The 22,953-nt window shown below is 47.7% G+C and overlaps 2 protein-coding genes across 2 annotated transcripts; one reads left to right on the top strand and one right to left on the bottom strand.

Annotated features, from left to right (window-relative positions):
* Positions 1 to 437: 437 nt before the first annotated feature.
* LOC309679234 (torsin-1A-like) lies at positions 438 to 5,711 on the top strand. The gene is made up of 5 exons (XM_082492504.1): positions 438 to 654; positions 962 to 1,227; positions 2,969 to 3,144; positions 3,236 to 3,363; positions 4,338 to 5,711. Exons 1-5 carry the CDS (start codon positions 441 to 443, stop codon positions 4,586 to 4,588), a joined length of 1,035 nt encoding a protein of 344 aa, XP_082348630.1. The 5' UTR covers positions 438 to 440; the 3' UTR covers positions 4,589 to 5,711.
* Positions 5,712 to 7,711: 2,000 nt separating this feature from the next.
* On the bottom strand, positions 7,712 to 18,045 carry LOC309679281 (uncharacterized protein). The gene is made up of 11 exons (XM_082492559.1): positions 17,808 to 18,045; positions 16,352 to 16,620; positions 16,094 to 16,269; positions 15,020 to 15,147; positions 14,652 to 14,888; positions 14,123 to 14,225; positions 13,335 to 13,705; positions 12,696 to 12,961; positions 11,213 to 11,388; positions 10,063 to 10,190; positions 7,712 to 9,961 (listed from the first exon to the last, which is right to left on the bottom strand). Exons 1-11 carry the CDS (start codon positions 17,992 to 17,994, stop codon positions 9,684 to 9,686), a joined length of 2,319 nt encoding a protein of 772 aa, XP_082348685.1. The 5' UTR covers positions 17,995 to 18,045; the 3' UTR covers positions 7,712 to 9,683.
* Between the last annotated feature and the right edge of the window lie 4,908 nt (positions 18,046 to 22,953).

Genomic DNA, 22,953 nt, shown 5'->3' with positions numbered 1-22,953 from the left:
TTCCGGCAGGGTGTCCGTGTCCTATCGCTCAGGAGTGGAAACTCAGGGAAGGGTGGGATAGCCCAAAATTTTGCGCTTTTTTTTTTTTTTTAATTTTTTTTTTTTCAGAAAAAAAATAATCCCTGGGGCCGGTAAATGTGAAATTTGTCTCTGAGCCTGTGCCCCCGTGAAGGTCTGTGGTGCCGTTCCCCCCGAGTACCCGCAGAGACGGCCCTGCTGAGCTAACGGTCGAGCGTGAGCGCGGTACTGCATCAGGTGTACCACACGGGGCCGCCATTTGACTAATTACAGCCGCGAGCGGCCCCGCGGGTGCCCGTCCAACATGGCGGCCGCCCTCAGCCTCAGCCCCGCCTCTGCCCGCACCCAAGATGGCGGCGGCGGCGGAAGCGGCGTTGCGGGGCGGAAGCGGCGGCGGGGCCGGCGGCGGGGCCGGGCGGGCCATGAAGCTGCGGCGGGGCGCGCTGCGGGCGGCTCTGGGGCTGGCGTTGCTGCCGCTGCTCCTCAGGCCTGCCAGCGCTGTGGAGCCCATCAGCTTGGGGCTGGCGATCGCGGGCGCCGCCGCTTCGGCCCTTACCGGCTTCATCTCCTACCCGCGGCTCTACTGCTACTTCAAGGAGTGCTGCCTCCAGCGCCACGATCGGCGCGCCGCCGCCGGTGCGGGGCTGAGGGGGTTGTTGAGGGCCGGGGCGAGCTGAGGGGATATTGCGGGGGTGGCGGGAGGGCGTTGAGGGGGTGTGCAGAGGTCCCGGAGCCGCGCAGGGCCTGTGGGGGCTCCCCCCTGGGGCCTTCCCGTGGGCCGCGGGGTGCTGCTCCAGCTCGGCCGGCCCTTTGCCCTCCTGGCCAGGGGCTGGCTGCCTCCGCGGCCGGGTGGGTGGTGGACCATTCTGGAAGGAGGGAGAAGGTGGCGGGACCCCCTGCCCGTCTCCTTCCTCGCAGTTGACAGGGTGGTCTCTCCGTCCAGCTCTGCAGGAGAATTTGGACAAGAAGCTGTTCGGGCAGCACCTGGTGAACAAGGCGGTTGTAAAGGCCGTGAAGGGCTTCTTGAACAACAGCAACGCCAAAAAACCTCTTGCCCTTTCCTTGCACGGGTGGACTGGAACAGGCAAAAACTTTGTCAGTAAGATAGTCGCTGAAAGCATTTATAAAAGAGGTCTGCAGAGTAAATATGTCCATCAGTTTGTGGCGACCTTGCACTTCCCTCACGCTCACAGCATCAATCTCTACAAGGTAAGAGTGCTGTGGAACCCGTGGTGGTGGGGCACAGCTCTGCTGCAGTGACTGCAGTATTGATTTATAAATGTTATGGCACAGTCGGTACTAGAAATCTAGATGTTTTTTGCAGTGAAATGTAGCCTGTGTCAGTTTTGGAATCTTTTGTACAGAACTCGGTAAATCCTGACATCCATCATGACTGGTTTTCTCGTGCATGTAAGGTTTTTTGCATGTGTTTTTGAGCCTCTTGCTAGGGAAGAATGATACGGTTATTTTGTGTTCTACACTTTGCTTAGAGGTGTAACTGTCTTAACGATAAGGGTGATGCAGCAGGATTCCGTGGTTAGGTGATACACTGGTGAGCATTGTGAAAAACTAACAGTTCATGACTCTGGGGAACCACCTGGTTACCTCCAAGTGTGTCAGGTGCCATGGTAAACTGAAGCTTGTTCCCTGAGGCATGGGTGTACTTTTCAGTTTGACTGAACACCGAGGTTATTTAGTTTGTCCCAGCTGTAAAACAAAATCACAAAATACTCTGTTGTCAGAAAGGTACAAATAAATGTATTTGCAATTCTTCTGACAGTTTGTGTCAGTGCAGTCCTGTAGGCAGGTGGATATCATGTGCGGCAATAGCTCAGATGCGTGTTTTCTGGGTTTTGTTGTTGTTGTTGTTGTTCTAAGTTTGTTAACAGCAGAGTTTGAATGAGTACCACTGTCTTTTCTAGTACTGAATTTTTATATTATGTTTGTATATGTTAAAAATGGGAACGGGAGAGTTTACAAACCTGATTTCTAAATGAAGGAAACACCTGTTTCCTCTTTTACAGCTTACTTTCCCCCTTCTTGCAACTGAGCTGTTTTAAAATAGCACGGATCCTTTTCTGCTTTTTTTTCGAGGTGATTACACTTGGGAAACTTGCTACCCAAGGCAGTAGAAAGACCTATCGCTTCTTACCCACACTGCACCAATACCACCTTCCTGTGCTGCCCATGCAGTTCAGGGACTGAGTAAACACTGTATATAAAAAAAAAAAAAAAAAAAAAGAAGAATCATTGAAAATGGTTAGAATGGTTACTTCTCATTCATCTGCCAACAGATCAACCCGTTTTTTTCCGATTACTTCATTATTGATCTTAAATGTAGCACTTAAGTGAGAGAATCTCTAAATACAATAAACCATTAGCCCTTCTGAACAAGCCTGTGTTTTAAGAAGGGCTTGTAATTGTCTTCATTTAACTTCTGAATGATTAAAACACAGGGCTGAGCACTGAATTCTGTTTCTACTTTTGCCAGTGACTGCAGGTGCAATTTCTCACTGGTGCTGTTCAGGTAGCAAATTTAATATTGCTCATAGTTTTGACGCCTAAGGATGTTTAGACCAAAGTGCTTCCAAAAGTTATCATCTTGCTTGTCAGGGCTTTGCTTTGTGTTGCTGTTCCTTGGTGGTACCTGTCCCTTGTCCTACTGTGTACTTTCGTTTTTGCTATGTTTACAGGAATATCTTTTGCTTGAGGAGGTTTCCTGCTCGTCCCATCCTGTCTCTTAGTGTCTTGATTTTTTTTCAGAACAAATGTGAGATTCTGTTAGTTCTATTTACAGCTTTTAACCATATTTTAGTCAAGAAGCCAAAGATGTTAAAAAGACACAATTAAAATTACTCTTTCAGGACAAAAGTCAGTAAGAAGTGCTATTTTCTGTCTTTTCAACAAAACCTCTTTCAATTATTATGTCTCTTATTTCTATGCTACTCAGGACCAGTTGCAGTCGTGGATTCGAGGAAATGTGAGCATCTGTCCCAGATCGCTCTTCATATTTGATGAAATGGATAAAATGCACGCAGGACTCATTGACTCCATCAAGCCATTCCTGGACTACTATGAGCTTCTGGATGGGGTGTCTTACCGACAAGCCATCTTCATATTCCTCAGGTAAGAAGTGGCTTCTCAGGCTTGCTGTTCTGTACATACAATGCCTTTTAAAACCACCTCTAGCTACAATCTCTGTTTTCTCTTTACTTAGCAATGCAGGAGCTGAAAAGATAACAGAGGTAGCACTGGATTTCTGGAGAAATGGGAAGTCAAGGGAAGATATACAGCTCACAGATGTGCAAAATGCGCTGTCTGTGTCCGTCTTCAATAACAAAAATAGTGAGTAAAAGTGTGATTGCTTTTGAGGTGGTAGAAGTTCTACAAAGGAGACGGGCTGCATGTGGCTGCATTTTTACAGCTATGGTTTCTATTTGATGTGGCCTCCAGTTTTTGGCTAGCAGGGAGCCACGATGCAGTTTTGGAACCTACAGATGGCCCTTGAGATGAAATGAAGGTTAAGGAGCTCTATATACACCTTGGCTACCAGTATGTTTGCTGTCCGTTGGATTGCGTATTTTGGGGGAAGTCTACGTTGTCCACTTACTGACATGCTAATGGCCAAAAGAGAAAGCAAACAGAAATCTAGACAGTAAGGCTAGATATTGCATTAGCTGAAAAATCCCTAACCAATAAAATGCTTGATTATGGGGAAATCGCTTCCTCAGCCCCCAACCCACTTAGCCTTTCTTGCTCAGTCTGTTAAAAGCCTTCAGGCAGTTATTTAGGAGCTATTTATGGGGAACAAGCTGACATGCTAGCCCTGGTGCAGGCAGTCCAATGTTTCCTAGGTTTCCTCACACAGGACTTCTGGTGAAAAGGGGTTTTAAAATAGTTATGGTCTAAAATTAGCATCGGAAGCAAACACTGCATTTTTTTAAAGGTTAGATGCAATCTCTGAAAAAAAGGAGAAAGACAAGCTGGTCTGGGAGAGCCGATAAGAGAAAATTGTTCTTCTCTAGGTGAGAGAGGGGAAGGTATAAGACTAGCACCTGGGGAGCAAGGCTTAAATGCCTTTGGCCAGAACGCATTCATTCAGCTCCAATGGACCACATTTATGTGTCTGTCCAAAACGTTATGTACAAAGTACTGTGAGAAAGGGCTTATACTGGGGCTTACCTGTGCATTATAGGGTCCTAAAAACACAGGTAAATTTTTACTGGTATCGTAGGGCTACGATATGCCTCATGCTCCTATTCAACCCATGGTAGTGTTGAACTAGAGTAGAAACAAACCTCTTCTCTTTCCCTTTGTAGGTGGATTTTGGCACAGCACCTTGATTGATAGAAATCTCATTGACTACTTTGTTCCCTTCCTGCCTCTGGAATACAAACATGTGAAAATGTGTGTCAGGGTGGAGGTTGAATCACGTGGCTATGCTGTGGATGAAGACATTTTAACCAGAATAGCCGACGAAATGACCTACTTCCCCAAAGAGGAGAGAATTTATTCAGATAAAGGATGTAAAACTGTGGATGCAAAGCTGGATTATTACTATGACTTCTAATGCTTTATTGCTACAACCTGCAAAGAAGCAAATTTAACTTAATTACAAAGTGGAGAACCTGGGACATTTCATTTTTAAGCACTTTTTAAAGAAAGGAACGTTATTTTTTAACTGGTGTGTAAATAAGCAGCAGTGCCTCTGCGGTTTTGTTCTGTCACTAGTCATGGCTCTCCTTGTGTTGCCAAGGTAAGAAAGAACTGCGTTGTGAATGCGGAGGTCTGTGTCTGACAGCGATGAAGATTCCTCTTGGATCATGTGTTGATTTCAGAACCTTTTGGCAGACTGTTGGCACGTACAGAAGGACCGAGACTGTGGCCAAATTTTAATGGGATTTTGGTTTGATGTAGATGATCTCTAGACAATATTGAGAATTTTAATCAAAGTTCCTATGTCTAGGAAAGCCTTCATTTGGTTTATGCGGGAATATTCCTATAACTGCAATAAAAGTAAGATGTGTCCTTTCTCCTTGAACAGCTTGGTTCTAGTAAACATAAGGGGTGATTCTGTAATTAAAAAAATCCAGAGTCTTATATCCAACATCGTGTAGTTCCATTATCTTTCTCAGAACAGTGGTATAAATTTGCCTCCTGCATGTCAAACCAAGAATATGAAACTCTTTGGTGTGAATGGTGTTTAGAGGGCAGACTTAATATCACAAGGAAGTGAGTTAAAATCCTTGACTGCCAGATCAGTGTAGTCGGTTCCTATATTTTTTTATGTATGAAGTTACCCACAGCATGTTTTCCGAGCAGGGATCTCAGGATGGAGAAAGTGCTTTCTGACTGGTGAGTCAGCTTCGTGGAAAGGGTGTAACTTAATGGGAAACATGTACAGGTTAAATTTTACACCAAGGAAATGGAAAAGAGGTTTTTCCTCTTCATCTACATGTAGAATTCAGGGGCCAGCTTGCAGGGTTTTCCCTTTTTCCTGTTCTCGCAATACTGTATGCTTTTGAAGCAGGGATGGAGACAGCAGAGGGCATTTGAAAAAAAAAAAAAAGAAGTGAAATGTGTCAACTGAAGTTACTGCAAAGAGTGTCAGACTTGTTTCTAAATGTGAGCACTGCAGAGGCTTTTTTCACTCCAGTTTCTATTAAAAATAAACTTTTCTCATCAGAAATGTATTTCTTAGCTATCTTTTGGTGTTCTTTGCATTGAGTGATTTGATGTTAATTTTGCATAAACTTACTACTTGTTGCAGAAGAGCGTACTACATTTCTGACTGAAGTGTTCATCTGTGCTTGAATACAGCTACCTCCCTTCTTGTGTTCAAAGGGAATAGATACGGGGAAGAGATGTGATTCTTTGCTGCCTGGTGAAAGGGAAACAAATGAAGTTTGAAATGGAAACTGCACTTCTAGACCATTACGCTTGCATGGGTTTTGTAGAGGCGGACTTTCTAGATGTGTACGTGCTCAACAGTATCACAAGGATGACCTTGTCTTCTAGAGACTAGTTAAAACCCTGCTTCTCCTCTCCTCCCACTGTGGTACCACTGACTGAACACCCCACAGGCTCTCATTGAAGCCACCCACGTTTTCAGTGGCAGCATCTTGGAAGTTTTCTCTGCAAGGAGAAGAAAAGGGTCAGTAGAACTTCAGCTGTCCAGTTCATGCTCTGAAGTTGTATAATATGCAAATTATCAGTCCTAAGTATTTGTCAGCATATGAGTGCTTTGAACTCGGGTATTTATCTGTTTCTTTGACCTCCTGATCATAGCAAATGACTGGCTCATGGAAAAAAGCAGACGTGAAAATGATAAACTTTTACTACTGTCTAGTACCTTCTCATCAAAAGAAACAGTTCAACCAAGCAGTATTGTGGCTTTTCCAGCATTAAATACACTCTTAACTCTGCTTTATGTGCCATTGCAACATTGATACTAGCATTTGACCTACATTGGTAGCAAGTATTTAATTATATCATAGCCCTAAATGGCTTAGAGTGGATGGAAGCTTCCTCTAGAAGGTGTAGAAATTATGTTCAAAGGGTTGAGACTGCCTCTGTTTATCTCTCTTCTGTCCTTGAACGCAGCAGATCTGGCTAGGAGCATCTCCTGCATCTGGGTAAAAGAAATGTATGTGCCTGAAGTCACTCCCAGCTTTGATCCTGTTGTTATTCCTGCCCTTTAGATTGCATGGTTTCAAAGCTGAGATCCTCACCGTCTTTCATGCTGCCCTGGGTAACTTTGGCCATTGTTGTGCTTACTAGAGCACTCGAAACTGTATCAGACAACTTAAAAGAAAATATCAAATGGGAGGAAAGGTCTGATCCCTAGAGAAACAGTCCGTTGGCCAGGTGAGAGTAGCTGAACAGTTGGTGAGACTGAATTTTGTTTGTTCTTACCAAAGTCCAGTACAAGCAACTGCTACTTTAATTCAACCTTCTTTTGCAGGGAACAGTCCAAGATCTCATGCTGTGCTCATAAAATCACAGACTGTGATTAAAATACAGCAATATATTAAGTGCTGCTTTTGCTAGGAAGAGACAGCCTGGCCCCAGAGATTCATCTGCCTGACGCCCTGGGCCAAACAGCCAAGCTGTCGTGCATGCAGAGCGGGGCAGGCATAGTGCAAAGTCCTGATGAACAAGACAGCTTACGCCTCCCGTATATGCTCCAGAATGAGTTTCCTTGTGCATCGTCACAGCACAACACCTGGCTCGTGACAGTGTAAACAACTGACTGTTCAGTGGGGTGCGAGTTGTTGCCAGCAGCTCTATCTCACTTGAATTAGGCTGTTATTTACATACTGGCTTTTTTTTTTTCAGTGCTACAGAGGCTGCAGATGCTCTGGCCCACGGAGATAAATGAAAGCCTGTGCCTTTGCCAGCTAGAGGAGAGGTGAAGAGCCAGCCTGAACGACAGCTTTCCAGACACAGCGCAGAGAGGAGGAATGGTTAAAAAAAAATACCTGAGCCTTATTTGTCCTGCAGTGCCTGGTGCTATGGTAGGAGATACCTGTTAATAACTGAAGCAAAGTAGGCAGAGGGAGCCTTTTTTTTTTTTTTTTAAAGCCATTTTCATAGGTGTTTGTTTCTACTGGGACATATTTAACTGTTGAATGCCTTACTGTGCTGTTGGATTACTCAATATGCTTGAATATCAACAGGCTATTTAATCTGATTATCTATTGTTATAAACAATTTTTTAAGAGTAATGGAAGCGTAGCAGAAAGCTGCAGTAAAGCTGCAGTGAAGCTGGCTGAAAACTGCATACACTAGTACTCTCCTATAGCTGAAAATGATTAAACCAAGAGAGAAACGTGACTTAAGATTTATTCCACGTGGAGTACAGTAGTAATATTTAGTGGTTTGAAATTGCACAAGTATTTTGTATTTGGAGTACCTGAAACTGGATGCAGCATTTACACCTATGAGTAAGTCAGTTAATAGGCAAAACATTATACATGGAAAGCAACAGTCCAATGTCCCAAGGTTAATGCCTTGCTAGCGTTTGGTTCTGGAGATTGCAACAGGGTGAACAGTTTGCCAACACTTGAGAAATTCCACGTGGGGGCTGTAAAAGGCAATTGGCACTTTTAGTTCAGAGCGTAAATGCTATGCTTTCTGTTGTAATTTGAATTAACATAATAGTGTTGAGACCTGTAAGTTTTGCATCACATCTTAAAGCATTTTTTGGTACAAATGAGGGAGTAGATGCTGCAGCACAAAAATAGCTCAATCCCTCCAGTCACATTAAAAAATACACTACAATCAACCAAGTGATAGGCACTTCTGTCTTGCACTATGATATTTGATCTGCAAGTGATGGATGATGAAAGAGTTAAAGCTTGAACAGAGTTTTAAACCCCAGCCTTACCAAGTGGGTGAAGGTTAAATCAATCTTTCCCAGCTTCCTAACTCATCGCTCACCCTTCCACACAGACATTCTTGAATGTTGAAAGCTACTATAAAACATACTTATCTAGTGAGGCACGGGATTGTTGTTGATTGCTCCCATTTCTCATACTGCCTTCTCCGTGGCTTACTAGGAAGAGCTTTGTATTGCTCTTACTTACACTTCAGTATAAAAATATACTATTAAAAATAAATTCTGCCATGAAAGTGTCTTCCAAGCAAAGCGAGAGCAGCATTAGCCACTCCGAGGCTGGGTGGGAGTGCAGCTGGGAGGGACTACTGAAGATATTGCAGACTTCAGGCCCAGGATCCTGCATGCTGACTAACCTGACAAGCTGTAAGAGTCAAATCCTCATGAGAGATTTTTCTTATTAAGAACAGGAGACTGGCCTAATAGTTTAACAGTCAGATCCCTCGTGTGGGTCCCTCTGCTTAGGAAGACAAACACCCTGGAGTTACTGCAAAAATTCACCTAGCCCCCTTAGTTAGAATATAAAGTTTCTTTTACAATTTCTTTTTCCCAAAGAAGCAGAGGGGCAAGCAGTTACTTGCCCTCCATCCTTCTCTACTACATGGTAACAGATTTCCTTGATCTTATCATGACTTTCCATATTACTGTAGCAGATGTGATATGATGCCACAGCTCAGACAAACTATAATCATGCCCTTCTGTCCCTGAATAGCTAATGCTTGTCTGTAGAAGCCACAACATCATCAATCTGCTGAGAAGGAGAAGCAGCCTTCCACCATACCATCCTCTTCCTGACACATCAAGGTATTCACCCTTGCAGACTCTATCACAGTCCTGAAGACACCATCCATCCCTTCATTTCACTACCCCACAAATGAGACTGCGTACAAGGAAGGGAATATAACTGCCTGGAAGAATTCCTCTGTTCTCCTTTGTGCTAGTCTAGTTTTTGTGGAAAGAGGAATTAAATACTTAATAATCTCAGCACTTGGAAGAATAAAACGGAAGAGGCTGTATCCAGTGCTATATATGTGTCACAAGCAGAAATTCTCTATAGGTTAAAAGAAAAAGAAAGGGGGCAACATTTGGATACCAGCCGGTTCAGAGATGAACAGTGGGATATTAAGTTAAAAAAAAAAAAAAGTTAAAAAGCCCACACTGCTTATCCTGGTATTTTCACCGTACTCCCTGCAACAGTAAAAAAGCTTAAGTGCAAATACACAGATTTCCAAAAGCTCTGAAAATGCTTTGGAGACCCAAAGGGTAATCAACCCTTGGCTTTTGCGTATCTCATTGCAAAGTCTTCGTGAATATCCAGCTTGGCCTGTACAGTCTTGCAGCCTTTATCAGAGTAGATTTTCTGCTCTTTTGGGAAGTATGTCATCTCATCAGCGACTGCTTGAACGATCTTCTCATTGACAGCATAGCCGCGGGCTATCATTTCAGCCCTGACGCACATCTTCACGTGCTTGTGCTCCAGGGGCAGGAAGGGGACAAAGTAGTCAATGAGGTTCCTGTCGATGAGGCTGCTGTGCCACAGTCCGCCTGGAGGAGTTGGGGAAAGGGAAAAGCAGGGCAGGGTCAAGAGATGAACCCTGTGTTAGGAAGTAAAAGTAATCTTCCATTTTCTGGGGAAGGTGACTTACTGTTCTTGTTATTGAAGACTCCTACAGAGAGCATGGGCTCCAGGTCTTTCAGCTGAATCTCTTCCCTGCGCATTCCACTCGTCCAGAAGTCAAGAGCTGCTTTATTAATTAAGTCACCACCTGCATTGCTAGTCGTAAAACAAAAATGTACAGCAGTGAATACAGACACAACTGAACCAGAATTTCTTTTTTAGCCAGTTACAGGTATTGCTCATCTTCTTGATGTCAAACAAATTACCAAAACAGAAACCCGTAAGCCAAAATTTAGGGAAGGTCTCCAGTTCTTTAAATAGCCATCAGTGTGTGGTGGGTTGACCCCAGCCAGCAGCCAAGCACCTACACAGCTGCTTGCTCACTCCCTCCCTCCTCAGAGGGATGGAAGGAGAAAACAGAACAGAAGTGAGACGACTTGTGGGGTCGAGATAAAGACAGTTTAATAGGTAATGAAAAGAGGAGAAACAAACCCCAAGGAAGGCTAATGAAATCACTCACCACCCCCACAGTCAGACCAATGCCCAGGCAGTCACTGAAGAACCATCACCTTGGAAGCTGAAACCCCCCTTCTTTCTCTACCCCAGTTTTTATTGCTGAGCCTGACATTACATGGTATCAAATATTCCAGTTTGGGTCAGCTGTCCCAGCTGTGTCCCCTCCCATCCTCTTGCCCACCCCAGCCTACTCGCTGGGGGCAGCATGGGAAAAAGAGAAGGCCTTGAAGTTTTGCAAGCACCATCCAGCAACAACCAAAACATTGGTGCATTATCAACACTGTTTTAGCCCCAAATCCAAAACACAGCACTGAAACGGCTCCTATGAAGACAGTTAACTCCATCCCAGCCAGACCCAGTACATGGTGCACCCATCGCAGAGAACTTTGCCAGAATGTGAAGTCCCATACGATCGGTGCTCTGCGCAAGGCTCGTGAGCTCAACATGCTGCAGTGGGATGCAGCACCACATCAGACCTCCTCTACTACAGGCACAGACCATTCAAGAGCTCAGAGTGCTCCCCTCTGTCTTTACAGAGAGGGTCTTCACACCAGAGAGGTTCTTTTGCTGTTCTTTGAATGAAGTCCCATAGGAACATCATTATAATCATAAACACAGATCTACATCAGTATCTCAAAATGAGCGAAATAGGTGCTACAGACCTGAGGAAGATGAAGATGGCTTTCCTGTAGGACACCTTATCAACCTCCTCGTAATAGTCTAAGAATGGCTTGATGGCATCAATGAGACCTGGATGCATTTTGTCCATCTCGTCAAAAATGAAGACAGAGTGGGGACAGGCACTGACATTGCCCCGAATCCAGTTCTGTAGTTGTTCCTGGAACAAGAGGTTGAAAACCACTGAATAACTAGGTCTCTTGGGGATGTACTGCAAAATATTTGTATGTGACAGCCTCTAGGGACAGCCTTTCAGATGTCAGCATCACACACACACTGGTTACACTTTTTCCTGAAGAGAGGACCATAAACTCTGCGACTGATCCCTTTAACGTGTGACATCGAATTTAAATGTGAATCCTCTTCCTGCTCACAAATGAGACTTTCTCATTCTTTCTGCTTCGTGTATGGAAAAGGCACATAACCCAGGATGAGATGAAAAATCTTAAAGAAGAGAAAGCTGCTTTTTTCTTTGTTTTTTTAAAAAAATAAGTGTCTCCTTTTTTATACAGAAACCACATCTATCAGTTTTGGGTACCGTCAAACACAAAGATCAGAAATCCAATGTCGAGGAACGAAGTCACTTGAAAAATCTCTCATGTGGGCTACACTTTTTCATAGCATAGTGTGTGGTGAGTTGACCTGGCCAGCAGCCAAGCTCGCCAGCAGCCAAGCTCCCCAGAAGGAAGGGCGAGAGAGGAGGAAGAATAAAAGTGAGAAAACTCACAGAGGTTTTGGTAGGTGATGGCAAGAGGAAAAATACAAGCAAAGGGAAGCCCTCACCCACCCCCTCGACACAGGTAGACCCGCACACAGCCAGTGTTAGAACAACCACCACCTTGGAAGGCAACACCCCCCATTTTTTTCCTTCTTGTACCCCAGGTTTTATTGCTGAGCGTGACAGTATATGGTATGGAATATGCCTGTGGCTGACTGGGGTCAGCTGTCCCAGCTGTGTCCCCTCCCAATCCCTTGCCCACCCCAGCCTGCTCGCTATGAGTGGGGGAAAAAAAAGCAAGTTTTGAGGCTGTGCAAGCACTGTTCGGTAACAGCCAAAACACTGGTGTGTTATCAACACTGTTTTAGCCACAAACGCAAAACACAGTGCCGCAGGTGCTGCTATGGAGAAAGTCCCTCCCTCCAGCCCAGCCAACCAGTGTGCACACTTTTGATGTTGGGTTCTTTCCTAACAGCAAGAACCGCAGGAATCGGCAGATGGCATCAGTGAGAGGCCAGCACGAGGAAATTACTCTCACTTTAGATTTCTTGGCGTTTCAGTGCCTTTCTGTTTCACTTTCTGAATGTATTTCCCCCTCCATCTCTCCTGAGCACCAGCGCTGGAAATACCCAGCAGGACACCTCCGGTTGTCAGGGATCTGGGGGACTTGTGCAGCACCAACAGCCAAACTCCCGTACAAGCAGGTTCAGGGACTCGCAGTAACTGTATTACCTCGTGTCCCTCCTCACCTTGTAGAGCTTGAGAAGGTTTTGGTGGGGGAAGTGCAGGGTGGCCAGGAAGAGATGGATGTACTTGCTGCGCAGGCCGGCGGGGTGGACGTGTTCCGCCAGGATCTGGCTGAGGAAGTTCTTGCCGGTGCCGGCCCAGCCATGGAGCGAGAGCGTCAGTGGCTTCTTGGGGCTGGGGTTGTTGCTGAAGCCCATCACCGCCTTCAGCACCACATCCTTGGCCAGGTGCTGCCCGAAGAGCTTGGCGTCCAGCTGCGCCTTCAGCGCTGCGGGGAGAGGGAGAGCTCAGCATCGTGTGGCCACCAACAGGTGCTGGTCACCGGCCACGCACCAGGCGAGCTCGGCATGGCCACCAACAGGTGCTGGTCACTGGCCACACACCAGGCGAGCTCGGCATGGCCACCAACAGGTGCTGGTCACCGGCCACGCACCAGACAAGCTCGGCATGGCCACCCATGGGTGCCGGTCACCAGCCATGCAGCGGGCAAGCAGCACGGCCACCGCCAGGCATGGGTCTCAGCACGGCACAGCCACTGCCAGGCACAGCGGGGGTTTCCCCGGGCAGTGACCGTTACCGGCCGAGCTCCCGGGCAGGCCTGGGGACCCAGCGCGGCCCGCCGCCCCCCGCCCCCGCCGTACCGGTGGCGTTGATGCGGTAGCCGGCGCTGGGGCAGCACTCCACGTAGCTGCAGTAGAAGTTGGGGTGGGACAGGTAACCGGTGAGGGCCCAGGCGACGCCGATGGCCAGGCTCACGCTGAGCGGCTCCAGCGCCGCCAGCCCCGGCAGCAGCAGCCAGAGCAGCCCGGCCGCCCGCAGCATGGCGGCTCCGCGCTCGGATCTGCTTCCGCCCGCCACCGGCGGACAAACCGCCGCCCCGCCCGTCGCCGCCGCCGCCATCTTTGTGAAGGGCAAGGACGGGCTATGGCTGCCTTTGCTGATGACGTCAGCGGGCCGTGGCGTACAGGGAGAAGGGATGACGTTGGGGGCGCTGCGTGACGGCATTAGCAGCCTCGGGCAGCGAGGTGGAGAGGCGCAGGGGAGGCTCAGGGCATCCTCACTGCCTCCATCGCCTCGGGCCCTCGCTCCCCTCGCAGTGAGCTGGGCCCCGTCCCTGCCGTCCCCCCTCCGAGCGACCCGGGCCCCGTCTTCCTTCCCCGACCCTCCCCTGCGCCCCACCGGCTTTGCCAGTGACACCCCGGTGTGAGTGCCGCTCCCCGTCCCGTGCTGCGAGCGTGAGCCCCCTCTCCCTCCATCCCCGCCAGCGGCTGGGGCTGACACGCCAGCGCCATGGCCCAGAGCACACCGCCATCGGGGGTCACGTCGGGGCCGAGCAGCCCACGGAGGAGCTGCCCACAGCCCGCGGGAGAGATGGCGCGGGGACACGGTGTGGGGATGCGGAGGGGTTTTCTGCATCCATTCCGTTTGCCCGTCGGTGGCACTGGCACACGGCCGTCCCCGGGGAAACGCTGCGTGCTCGGGTTTGCACAGCTCTAAAGCAGGAGCAGCGGTGCGGATCGGCTGTGTGATTTCTGTGAGATACGCAGGTGACGGCCAGTGTAGAACACACTCCGAATGATTTTTATGAATAGATGTTTTTTTATAAATAGATTTTATTAATTAGGGCAATGCTAGGACTTAAGGTGCAAACACTCCTGCCACAAAAGTGGGAGATTTTCCTCTTTAAAATACTTCGTTTGGGAATGTTTCTGTGGCAAGGAGAGCAAACCTCATCACCCACATTATGTCCCTCTTCTGTGTACTCTATACCATGATTGTTGCAGTGGCCTATATATTTATTTACCCAAGAGCTCTACAAAAGGAGCCTCTGGTATGGGACAACCTGAATCCCTTCACAGAAGAGTTGCAGGGGAGGCGAAAGGGAGTTACCGGTTCTTCCATCTGCTGTGGTCTTGTAACAAGAAGACGAGGCATATGGCTTTGTAGTGCCTAGATGCTCAGGGTCACTCTGGAGGCTACGGACTTGCAACCTTTGCTGGAGTAGAGTCTTTCTTCGCTGGGGTAGTCGGTCATTGCTGAGGCAATCTCTGTGATGAGGTCTTCGTCCTCGGGATGCCCTTGCAAGCGCAGCTCCTCCCGGACACACTCTCTCACATGTTTATATTCAAGTGGAAGGAAAGGGACGAAATAGTCGATCAAGCTCTTCTGGATCAGTTGACTGTGAAAGAAACCACCTAGAAGAGAGGATGGGAGCTTTACCATCGGAGTGCTGCAGAGGCCAGTGTGTTGCTGGGTGCTTCATGGATCATTTTTGCAGAAGACATCAGCAGTCCCAGGACTGAGCCCCGAGCTCAGAGGTACTCACTGTTTCTGTTCCTGAAAATTTCCTCTGTGAGCAGAGACTGGAGCTCCTTCAGAGGAATGTCTTCTCTTCTCTTCAGCCTTCTCCAGTAATCAAGGGCAATCTCTGTTACCTTATCTCCACCTGCATTGCTGTTAGGAGAGAGATTTGCTGGCTCATTAGAGCTGTATCTTTGCCATCTTTACTGCTCAGCTCTAGACAGTGGTTTAAGTCACTCTGTGTGAATCTGCACCGCAGTGGAGGTGACATGTCCCTACATGTGGGTGTTGCCCAGAGATGGGAAGTGATAAGGACCACACTATTTCCCAAATGACAGCAGTGTCTGATGGGATGGGCTCTCCTTGGCACAGTGACTTCAGCTACTGCATTTGTCATTGCAGCCGAGCAGGGGGGTTGGTCGTACTGCCAGGGGTTACTGTGAGGCTCGCTAACAAGCTACTCATAGTGGCAATTGCTGTCTCAAGCTGAAATAGGTGGGTGGCCGTATGTTTGAACGCAAAGGCTAGTTGAAGGGTACGCCAGCCCAAAGCTTGGGTTTTGGGTGTGCTTCAGTCATGTGATGTCAACAGAGCTGGGGTGACCCTCAGCAAAGGGATTTCACAGGAATAATACCTGGAGGAGTTGTGCTTCCATGTATGCCCATGTGGTCATCAATAAGTGAGTTTCCCCTCTCTGCATCTAAAGAGCTCCCTAGGGGAGTCCCACCCATCTCACAAAGAGTTTTCTGCCTAACGGTCGGGTTATAGAGCTGGAGAAAACATATTTGCTGACCACTGTGGAACTGGCATCTCCAGCGCTTTTGGAAGCCACCATAGAGACTTGTCCATTTCCCATTCACTTGAGGAATGGGAGCCTTTTCAGCCCCGCGACAGCTCACTTCTCTTTATAGGGCAAGATCTGGCTGACACGATGGCTGGGCATATTCATTGGCAAAATGCTGTAAAGACAGACAGCAAGGGACCTTGAGCTGCTCAGCCACACTGCAGTCAGCTACAAACCTATCAGCAGCTGTTACTCCCTTTGTCCCTTCTGATTCTGTGGGACTGTAATTCCCTTTTGGTCTGTGGCTTTCCTTACTTCAGAAAGATGAAGATCGCCTTGCCATAATAAACACCATTAATCTCTTCATGGTAGCCAAGGAATGGCATGATAGAGTCTATCAGGCCATGTGGCATCTGATCCATTTCAGAGAAGATAAAAAGGGACCTTGGACAGGCACTGACGTTGCCCCGAATCCAGTTCTGCAGCTGCTCCTGTGAGAAGAGGCAAAATTATCTGGGATTTGCACTCACAAATGCAGATAAATTGGAGAAAGAGAGATAAAGCTGGAAGTACCTTATAGAGATGGACGTGTGAAAGGTGTGGGAAATGCAGTACTGTGCTGAAGTGGTGCACAAACCTCTGTCTTGGTATATTAAGCTGATAGAGGTTCTCTGCAATGATGCTGCTGACAAACGATTTGCCTGTTCCAGTCCAGCCGTGGAAGGACATCACCAGGGGCTTCCTGGGCCGTTCGAAGTGCATATTTGTGCTCAGAGCTCTCAGAACTATCTGGATAGCAAGATGCTGGCCAAAGACTTTTCGGTCCAAGTCCATCTTTATAACTGAAGGAATACGGGGAGAGAAGAGTTAGAAAATGCCGTATTATTCCTCCCTTTTTATTTTTGTTTGCAGCTGAATGACCATCAGGGAGGACGAATGTTCGCTGCCCTCCGGCCATGACAAGATTGTGAATCAGCAGAGAATCCAACTGAGGAGCAGACTCGTGAATCAGATTATTGACGGCATTTATGGGAACCAGGCAGTTTGTATGAGATAGGCAGGAGTCCCAGTGGTATTGTGGCAGCTGCCTCCTATAAAGTCCTGGGATGGGATCTAATGTGTTTGCAGAGGCTTGTTCGCTGCACGTGCAAAATTCTTGTTAACTGTTTTTGTGGCATCCTCGCATTTAGAGAAAAATGTGCTTCTGTTGCTATAGGAAGTTCTCTTAAAAAAGTACCACACCTGCTGTGTCAGTGGGTAGAGTACCACCGAACAGCCTGTTTGTAAGCAGCAGATCCAGAGCTGGTAGGAAGTGACATACTGAAGTACCTGGAGGCACACAGGTCTCTAACAGCTGAGGATTTGTTTTGAAACCTGTGGCCTAGCACTGAAATGAAGCAATATTTGTAATCCCATGACAAAAGGGAAGGGGGATTTCCAAGTGGCAGGATCAGGAGTTTATGGTTAAAAGGTTGCATAAGCTCTTTTTCAGACCATGGACTGGTTCCCCGCCGGCAGGGTGAAACAACCCTTTCTTCCCCAGTCACCGAGGACTGCCGGCCTGCTTGTCTCAGGGAAGCGAAGCAGCATGCTTTGAGTCTAGACCTACCACTAATTGCCACTCATTTGACGTCTATTACAGGCAACCACCAACTGGGGTGTGGGATACCACTGGGGTGTCCATCTCAAGAACATGTGAGATCATTTCTTTAGCTCTTAGCCTTGAATTCACCTCCAGAATTTTGCCTGCTTCTGCCAATATAAACCAAGACACCAGCAAGGAAGATGCTCCAGTACTGCCATGAGAAGGAGGGCACATGACCACTTGTGGGATAAGCAGTATTAGGTTAGTACAGCCTTTGCCTCCTAGAGCCACTCCGGGCAGTAACTCTTCTCTTTCCACAACCACCCCAAAGGAGGCTGGCATCAAAAAGGAAGCCCTCACCCCCTGGGAAGGACCGCCAGCTGGTCTCACTGACAGCTTGGCTCACTGACAGCTTGGCTCAAGGTTCCCTTGCCACTGCCTTACCTGATAAGTTCAGCGTGTCCTTCACATTGCAGCACTCCAGGAGACTGCACTTGAGCCAGGAGTGGGGGGAGAGGAGCTGCCAAGTGACAGCAGCACCGCCCATGAAGATTGAAGTGCTGAGAGGGTCGAAAGCTACCGTCAAAGTGGGCACAAGAATAAAGAATACAGCAGCATTCATAAGCTCCATGGCGGGAACTGAAAGCCAGCCCGGCTCAGCGGGAAAAGAAAGCAAAACCAAAGTCGCAGAATGACTTCCTGGAGCGTGAGGGCTGAGGCTGTTCAAGAGGATGGAAGCCAAGCGTCCTGTAAGCTGGAGTTGTTAATGAGTTAACAGACTTACCACACTTCAGAACTGAAAATGTTGTGAGCAGGGTATCGCCGCGTGGGTAGAGTGAGAGTTTCATCAGAACAATCCCAGCTCTGAGGGGAGCAGGACTGGAACCTCACTGCATCTTAACTAAGGTGCTAATTGGTCTGGTGATTAACCAAGTACATAGCGATGCTTGTTTTGGGCTCAGTTCAGAGTGGGCTGTGCACGGGGCATCGCAGAGGTTTCCACAGATTTCTGTAGCAGTGACCGGAGCTCTGCAACTCACCGGACTGAACAAGTCATAAAGCTGCTTTATTAAAACCAAGTTCTCAGTGCACATATTTTGTCCTGACAACTTCATGACGCCCCCCACCACCAAAGAAATGTGTTTGCAAAGGGGAAGGACAGACACTGAAACACTCAGCAAACTTTTTTTTTTTTTTTAAATGGAAAAAAATGTGAAAAGCACTTTTAAGTAATTCTCATTTTATTTAAAAAATCTTATTGGAAAAACACTGAGCAGCATCACTTAGAATTCAAAATACATGCTCAAGATTCAACGTCTCATTTGAAACAAGTGCCCAGTGCTGCCGACTGCCGAGCACCCAGGAAGCCCCGTTATTCCCTATTTAGAGAGAGTCCTCGCTGCCAGCTGCCGTCGACTCTCGAGGTGGGCACAGCTTAGACTCTTGGCTTGTTGTTCCAAGGGAGTTTGCCCAGATGACTCGCCTGCCGAGGAGCTGACACCTGAGGAGCGGGGCTCGCTGGGCTTCCTGGCTGCAATCCCTCCGTTTGGAGACCCGGAGGCTGCACAGAGGCCAGAGGAAGGGACTGGAAGTGGCATTGATCTTCCAGGTCCCTTCCAACCTATGATTCTATGATATGCAGGTTTACGCATTGGCTGGACTCTGTCGGAGCTCTCTTGAAGTCCGCTTAAGTGATATTTGTACAAAAGTAGTTTATTATCGCTGAAAAAGCGCTGGGAATTTTCCAGTCGACTTCGTTTCCCTGGTGCAGCAGTGCTCTGCATTAGTCTGCGCTGAACGCTAGATGGGGTGTCAGACAAAGGTTTTAGCCCAGGATTTGCAGGGTAGAACAACTTTTGCAGAAAACTGAGTCATGCCTGAGGAAAACAGGAGAGTACACATCTGCAGGGCTGACCGCTGGTGTTATGAAACGTGATTTTTGGGGATAGCACACAAGCCAGCCCTCCTGGCTGCTCAGGCTTCACAGAGGGCAAAAGCTTCACAGGCAATTTCAGCAGGGGCCCCAGGAGGGCCGAAGTCGTGTTGTAAAGGAAGATGGAGGGTTTGAATAAAGAAATGAGGCTGTTTAGCTGGGGTATGTAGATTTTCTTGGCTGTACATCTGAATTAAAGGTGCAAGCAGGTTGCGTTGCTCACGTCACAGACTGCAGCGGATATTTTACCATTCCTGTGTAGAAATGGAGTGTGGTCCCATGAACACTGAAATGGATTGCTGCCCCTGAATCTCTCCAGGATAAAGTGTAGTGCTAAGTTGTGTCATACAAAGGGTGAATCGGTTTCGCAGTTGATGGTCCACGCTTTCAAACCCAGCTGTTGTGGAGCCTCTTCTGACCGATGTGCGAAGGGGGTGATGAGATGTCCCTCTTAAATTTTTCATTGTGGTCTTGTGTCATTTCACAAGGTCTCACCAGCCTGGAAGGAACTGCATCTCCCAAAATGCAGATAGGAAATGCAAAGTGATATGCTAGAAACAACACAGAGAAGGAAAATTACCTCATCTGTGCAAAAAGAAGGAGTAGCATAGGACACATCTATAGATCTTCTCCTTTCCATGTGGGAGGGAGGTGGCATATATTTCCTATACAACAATAGGATGTATGCTGCATAACAGGTACCAGATGGGTGTTTAAATAACCTTCAGCTGCAACATGTCATGCTGTTATCTCATTATCCCTTACAAGTTAAATGGGTTCAAGCTGGGCCCGGACATGGATGAGATGTCTAATAGCGGTGGTGGGGCTGACATTGATGGCAATTTCCTTGAACAGCTGTCTGGAAGCTCCAAGTGGAGCACAGACCCTGCAACACACACTCCGCAGTGCAGCGTCTTGTCGCCTGTTGTGTTGTGCTGTTGAGCTTGTTGTTCTTTTGTCTCAATGCCCTCCCGTGCCCTGGGCACAGAACTGGCATGTATTCATGCTGCCCCCCTGACCAGCATAGGGGATGGTGGTGGTCAGCCAGCAGTGGGTCATCTTAAGTCAGTTGCCACGAGCTGGAAGTACTGAAAATTTGTAGCTGAGAAGAACTTTCAAAAAGCATTGGCTTGGGGTATCTGTGATTTGAGGTGTTGATCAGTGGTGGAAGTGGTGTGGTGGGAAGGTGAGGGTGTGGGGAGGTAAGGATTGGGGGGATTACAGGAAGAGGGAAGGTAGGGATTTGGGGAGTGGTGGTATGAGCTGGAGGATATGGGGTGTTTGGAGTGAGTAATTCAGAGTGCTAAAGCTGTTGTGATAGGGGAGGTAGTGGAGGTGGGGTGGGTGTGTTCGAAGGGATAGATAAGGGATGCAGACATGGAGTACTTAAGGCCAAGGGTGAGGAGAGAAGAAAGTCCCAGAGGAGAGCTTTGCCTGGCCTTACTCTGCTTTCGGTGTGTTGAAATTCTCCGTAACCCACCCGCAGTTTGATTTGTGCATTGTTGGTTTAAAGTCAGCATTCTCAGGACTTTGGGCTCACAGCTCCATGGCAGAGAGCCTGGAGAATTTGGGATATGGCTGGTTAGCATGTCTTTCTGATCCCGGGGCAGCATACCTCGCAGTTGTCTGGAGAGCCAAAAAACATAATGTCTCCAGCCAGGGGACAGGGAGCTAGGAATCGGTGTTGCAGCCCTGCCTCGAGTTCATGGAGTGCAAGAGGTTTCCAGGTAAGAATTGTAGGGTCAATGAATCAATGCTTTTCCCAGAAAAAGCCTGTATTTTTGTTGGAGGCTGTATAAGGTCCTCAGTATTTCCAAGTGCTTTATGAAAGAGGTTTGGTAATATGACTGCCGTTGTACACGAGGTGCTGGGCTGGCAAGAGGTTCTCGCTGAAAGTTTCTAATTGGAGAAGAAGTAGTGGGAGACTCTCTTTTCCCTATGTTCAGTTTAATTTCTACCTGAACATGTCTCTGTCCACGGCTCTTTTGTCCCTGCCTTCTGACTCTGGCTAGACGTTCTCTAATACTCAGTGGTTTTCTTTCCCTGCTTCAACTTCAGCATCATCTTCCAAGTGCTCCTTATCCTAAAAATAGCGAAGAGGCAGTGACAGGAAAGGGCTGCCACTCTGACGTACATTGGGATCTTTTAAGGGTGGGATTGTGGTGGGCCTTATCCAAATACAGAGCCTGGCTAAGCTCTGAGGACGACGCTAACGCTGTGGGAAGGCTCTGACTCACTGGAATGTGTTCACTGACCTTTCTGTAATGTGACAGTAGCAATAATACAAGACACCAAAATCTCCATTAATGTTGAGCAAACATTGTCTAATCCTAGCAACACCCGGGGAGTCAAGAGGCTGTGTCATCCTTCTCTTGCAGGTAGGAAAATTGAGGTTTGCCGATGATGAAAGTTCTTCGTAACACGGTAGTTCATAGCAAAAGGTTTAGCAATTCTGTTCTGTCTTTGAAATCTTTACTCAAGAGCCTGACCCATGATTTGCCTTGGGCAGGCTTGAAAATCCTTGTTTGTGGTCCAAAATCATGGAGTCCCTTGGGTCAGTGTGCACTGCTGTGCTGTGAAGAGGGACAGTCCAACAAGGAAAGGTCTGGATGAGCTTGGGATTTGAGTGAAGTGAAACGTCATACACATGTCCAAATAAATCTGCTCGTGTGAAAAAATTCCTTTGATCATGTCTGAACCCTTGTAAAATTCTGATATACTAGTAGGGTTTTTTTGGCCTGGATTCTGCTCTAGAAAACGCAATTGAGGGGTTCTTCCCTACAACACAAGAAAAGGATTTCCAGTCTGGATGCCCAACTGTAAAGCCCTTTTGCCTGAGCCTGTCCTGCAGTCAGAGACCAGAGTCTCACTGTGCTGTACACACAGAATGAATAACGAGCCCCGGGGACCTCGCAGCGTTTGGATGCGATGGTGGGCCACACCAGGGCTTTACCTGGACTACGCTGGTACAGCCCCTACCCAGAGCAACGCACAGCAGCTGAGGCTCAAGCAAGGTTTATCAGTGCTGCTGATGCCCTTTAGCCGTGGTGAACGCTGACAGTCTCTGCAGAGGGAGACAAATGTGACTTTTAATCTGATATCAAGTGGTTTTCAGCAGGTGGAGCTACGCAGATCGTGTTACCTGGTAGGGATAAGAGCGAAAGGTAGGAGAGAGGAGGTGTTTAAAGCCATTCTTGATCTACGGCATCAGTGTGGGTGAGGGAAGTGGCTGTCTCACATTTCTTGCCTCCCGTGGGAAAACCTTGAAAGGTAATGTTTTATAGATAAAAGTGCAAGGTGACAAGCTGGCAGGGCACTTCTTTGCTCTTTTTATGGTGAGACCTGGTGCTGAAATCTGTTTGATCTTTCAGTCATACCAACTCCATCAAGGAATGATGGATGGAGAAGGTTTTTCTCAGAACGAGCACAGGGAGTTATTTAAGTGCCTGGCAGCCAAACTGGCTCTGCTCCTCCACAGACTGCTATGTGCTCCAGAGGGCGAAGGGATGGAGAGAGGCAGCTCTTTGGCTTTGGAAAAAATGAGAGGTCTCTGTTCATCTGAACGGGAGATGCCAGGACTGCCACAGTGACAGGCTTTGAGGAGAACAGAGTTTTAAAATCTGTAGCTGGGTGATCTTAACAGGTCTCCATTTCTAA

The sequence above is a fragment of the Vanellus vanellus genome (assembly GCF_965231255.1).
Source record: "Vanellus vanellus genome assembly, chromosome: 18".
NCBI classification, from domain to species: domain Eukaryota; kingdom Metazoa; phylum Chordata; class Aves; order Charadriiformes; family Charadriidae; genus Vanellus; species Vanellus vanellus.
Note: the sequence above shows the minus strand (reverse complement) of the source record. Positions and strands in the feature narration are given on the sequence as shown.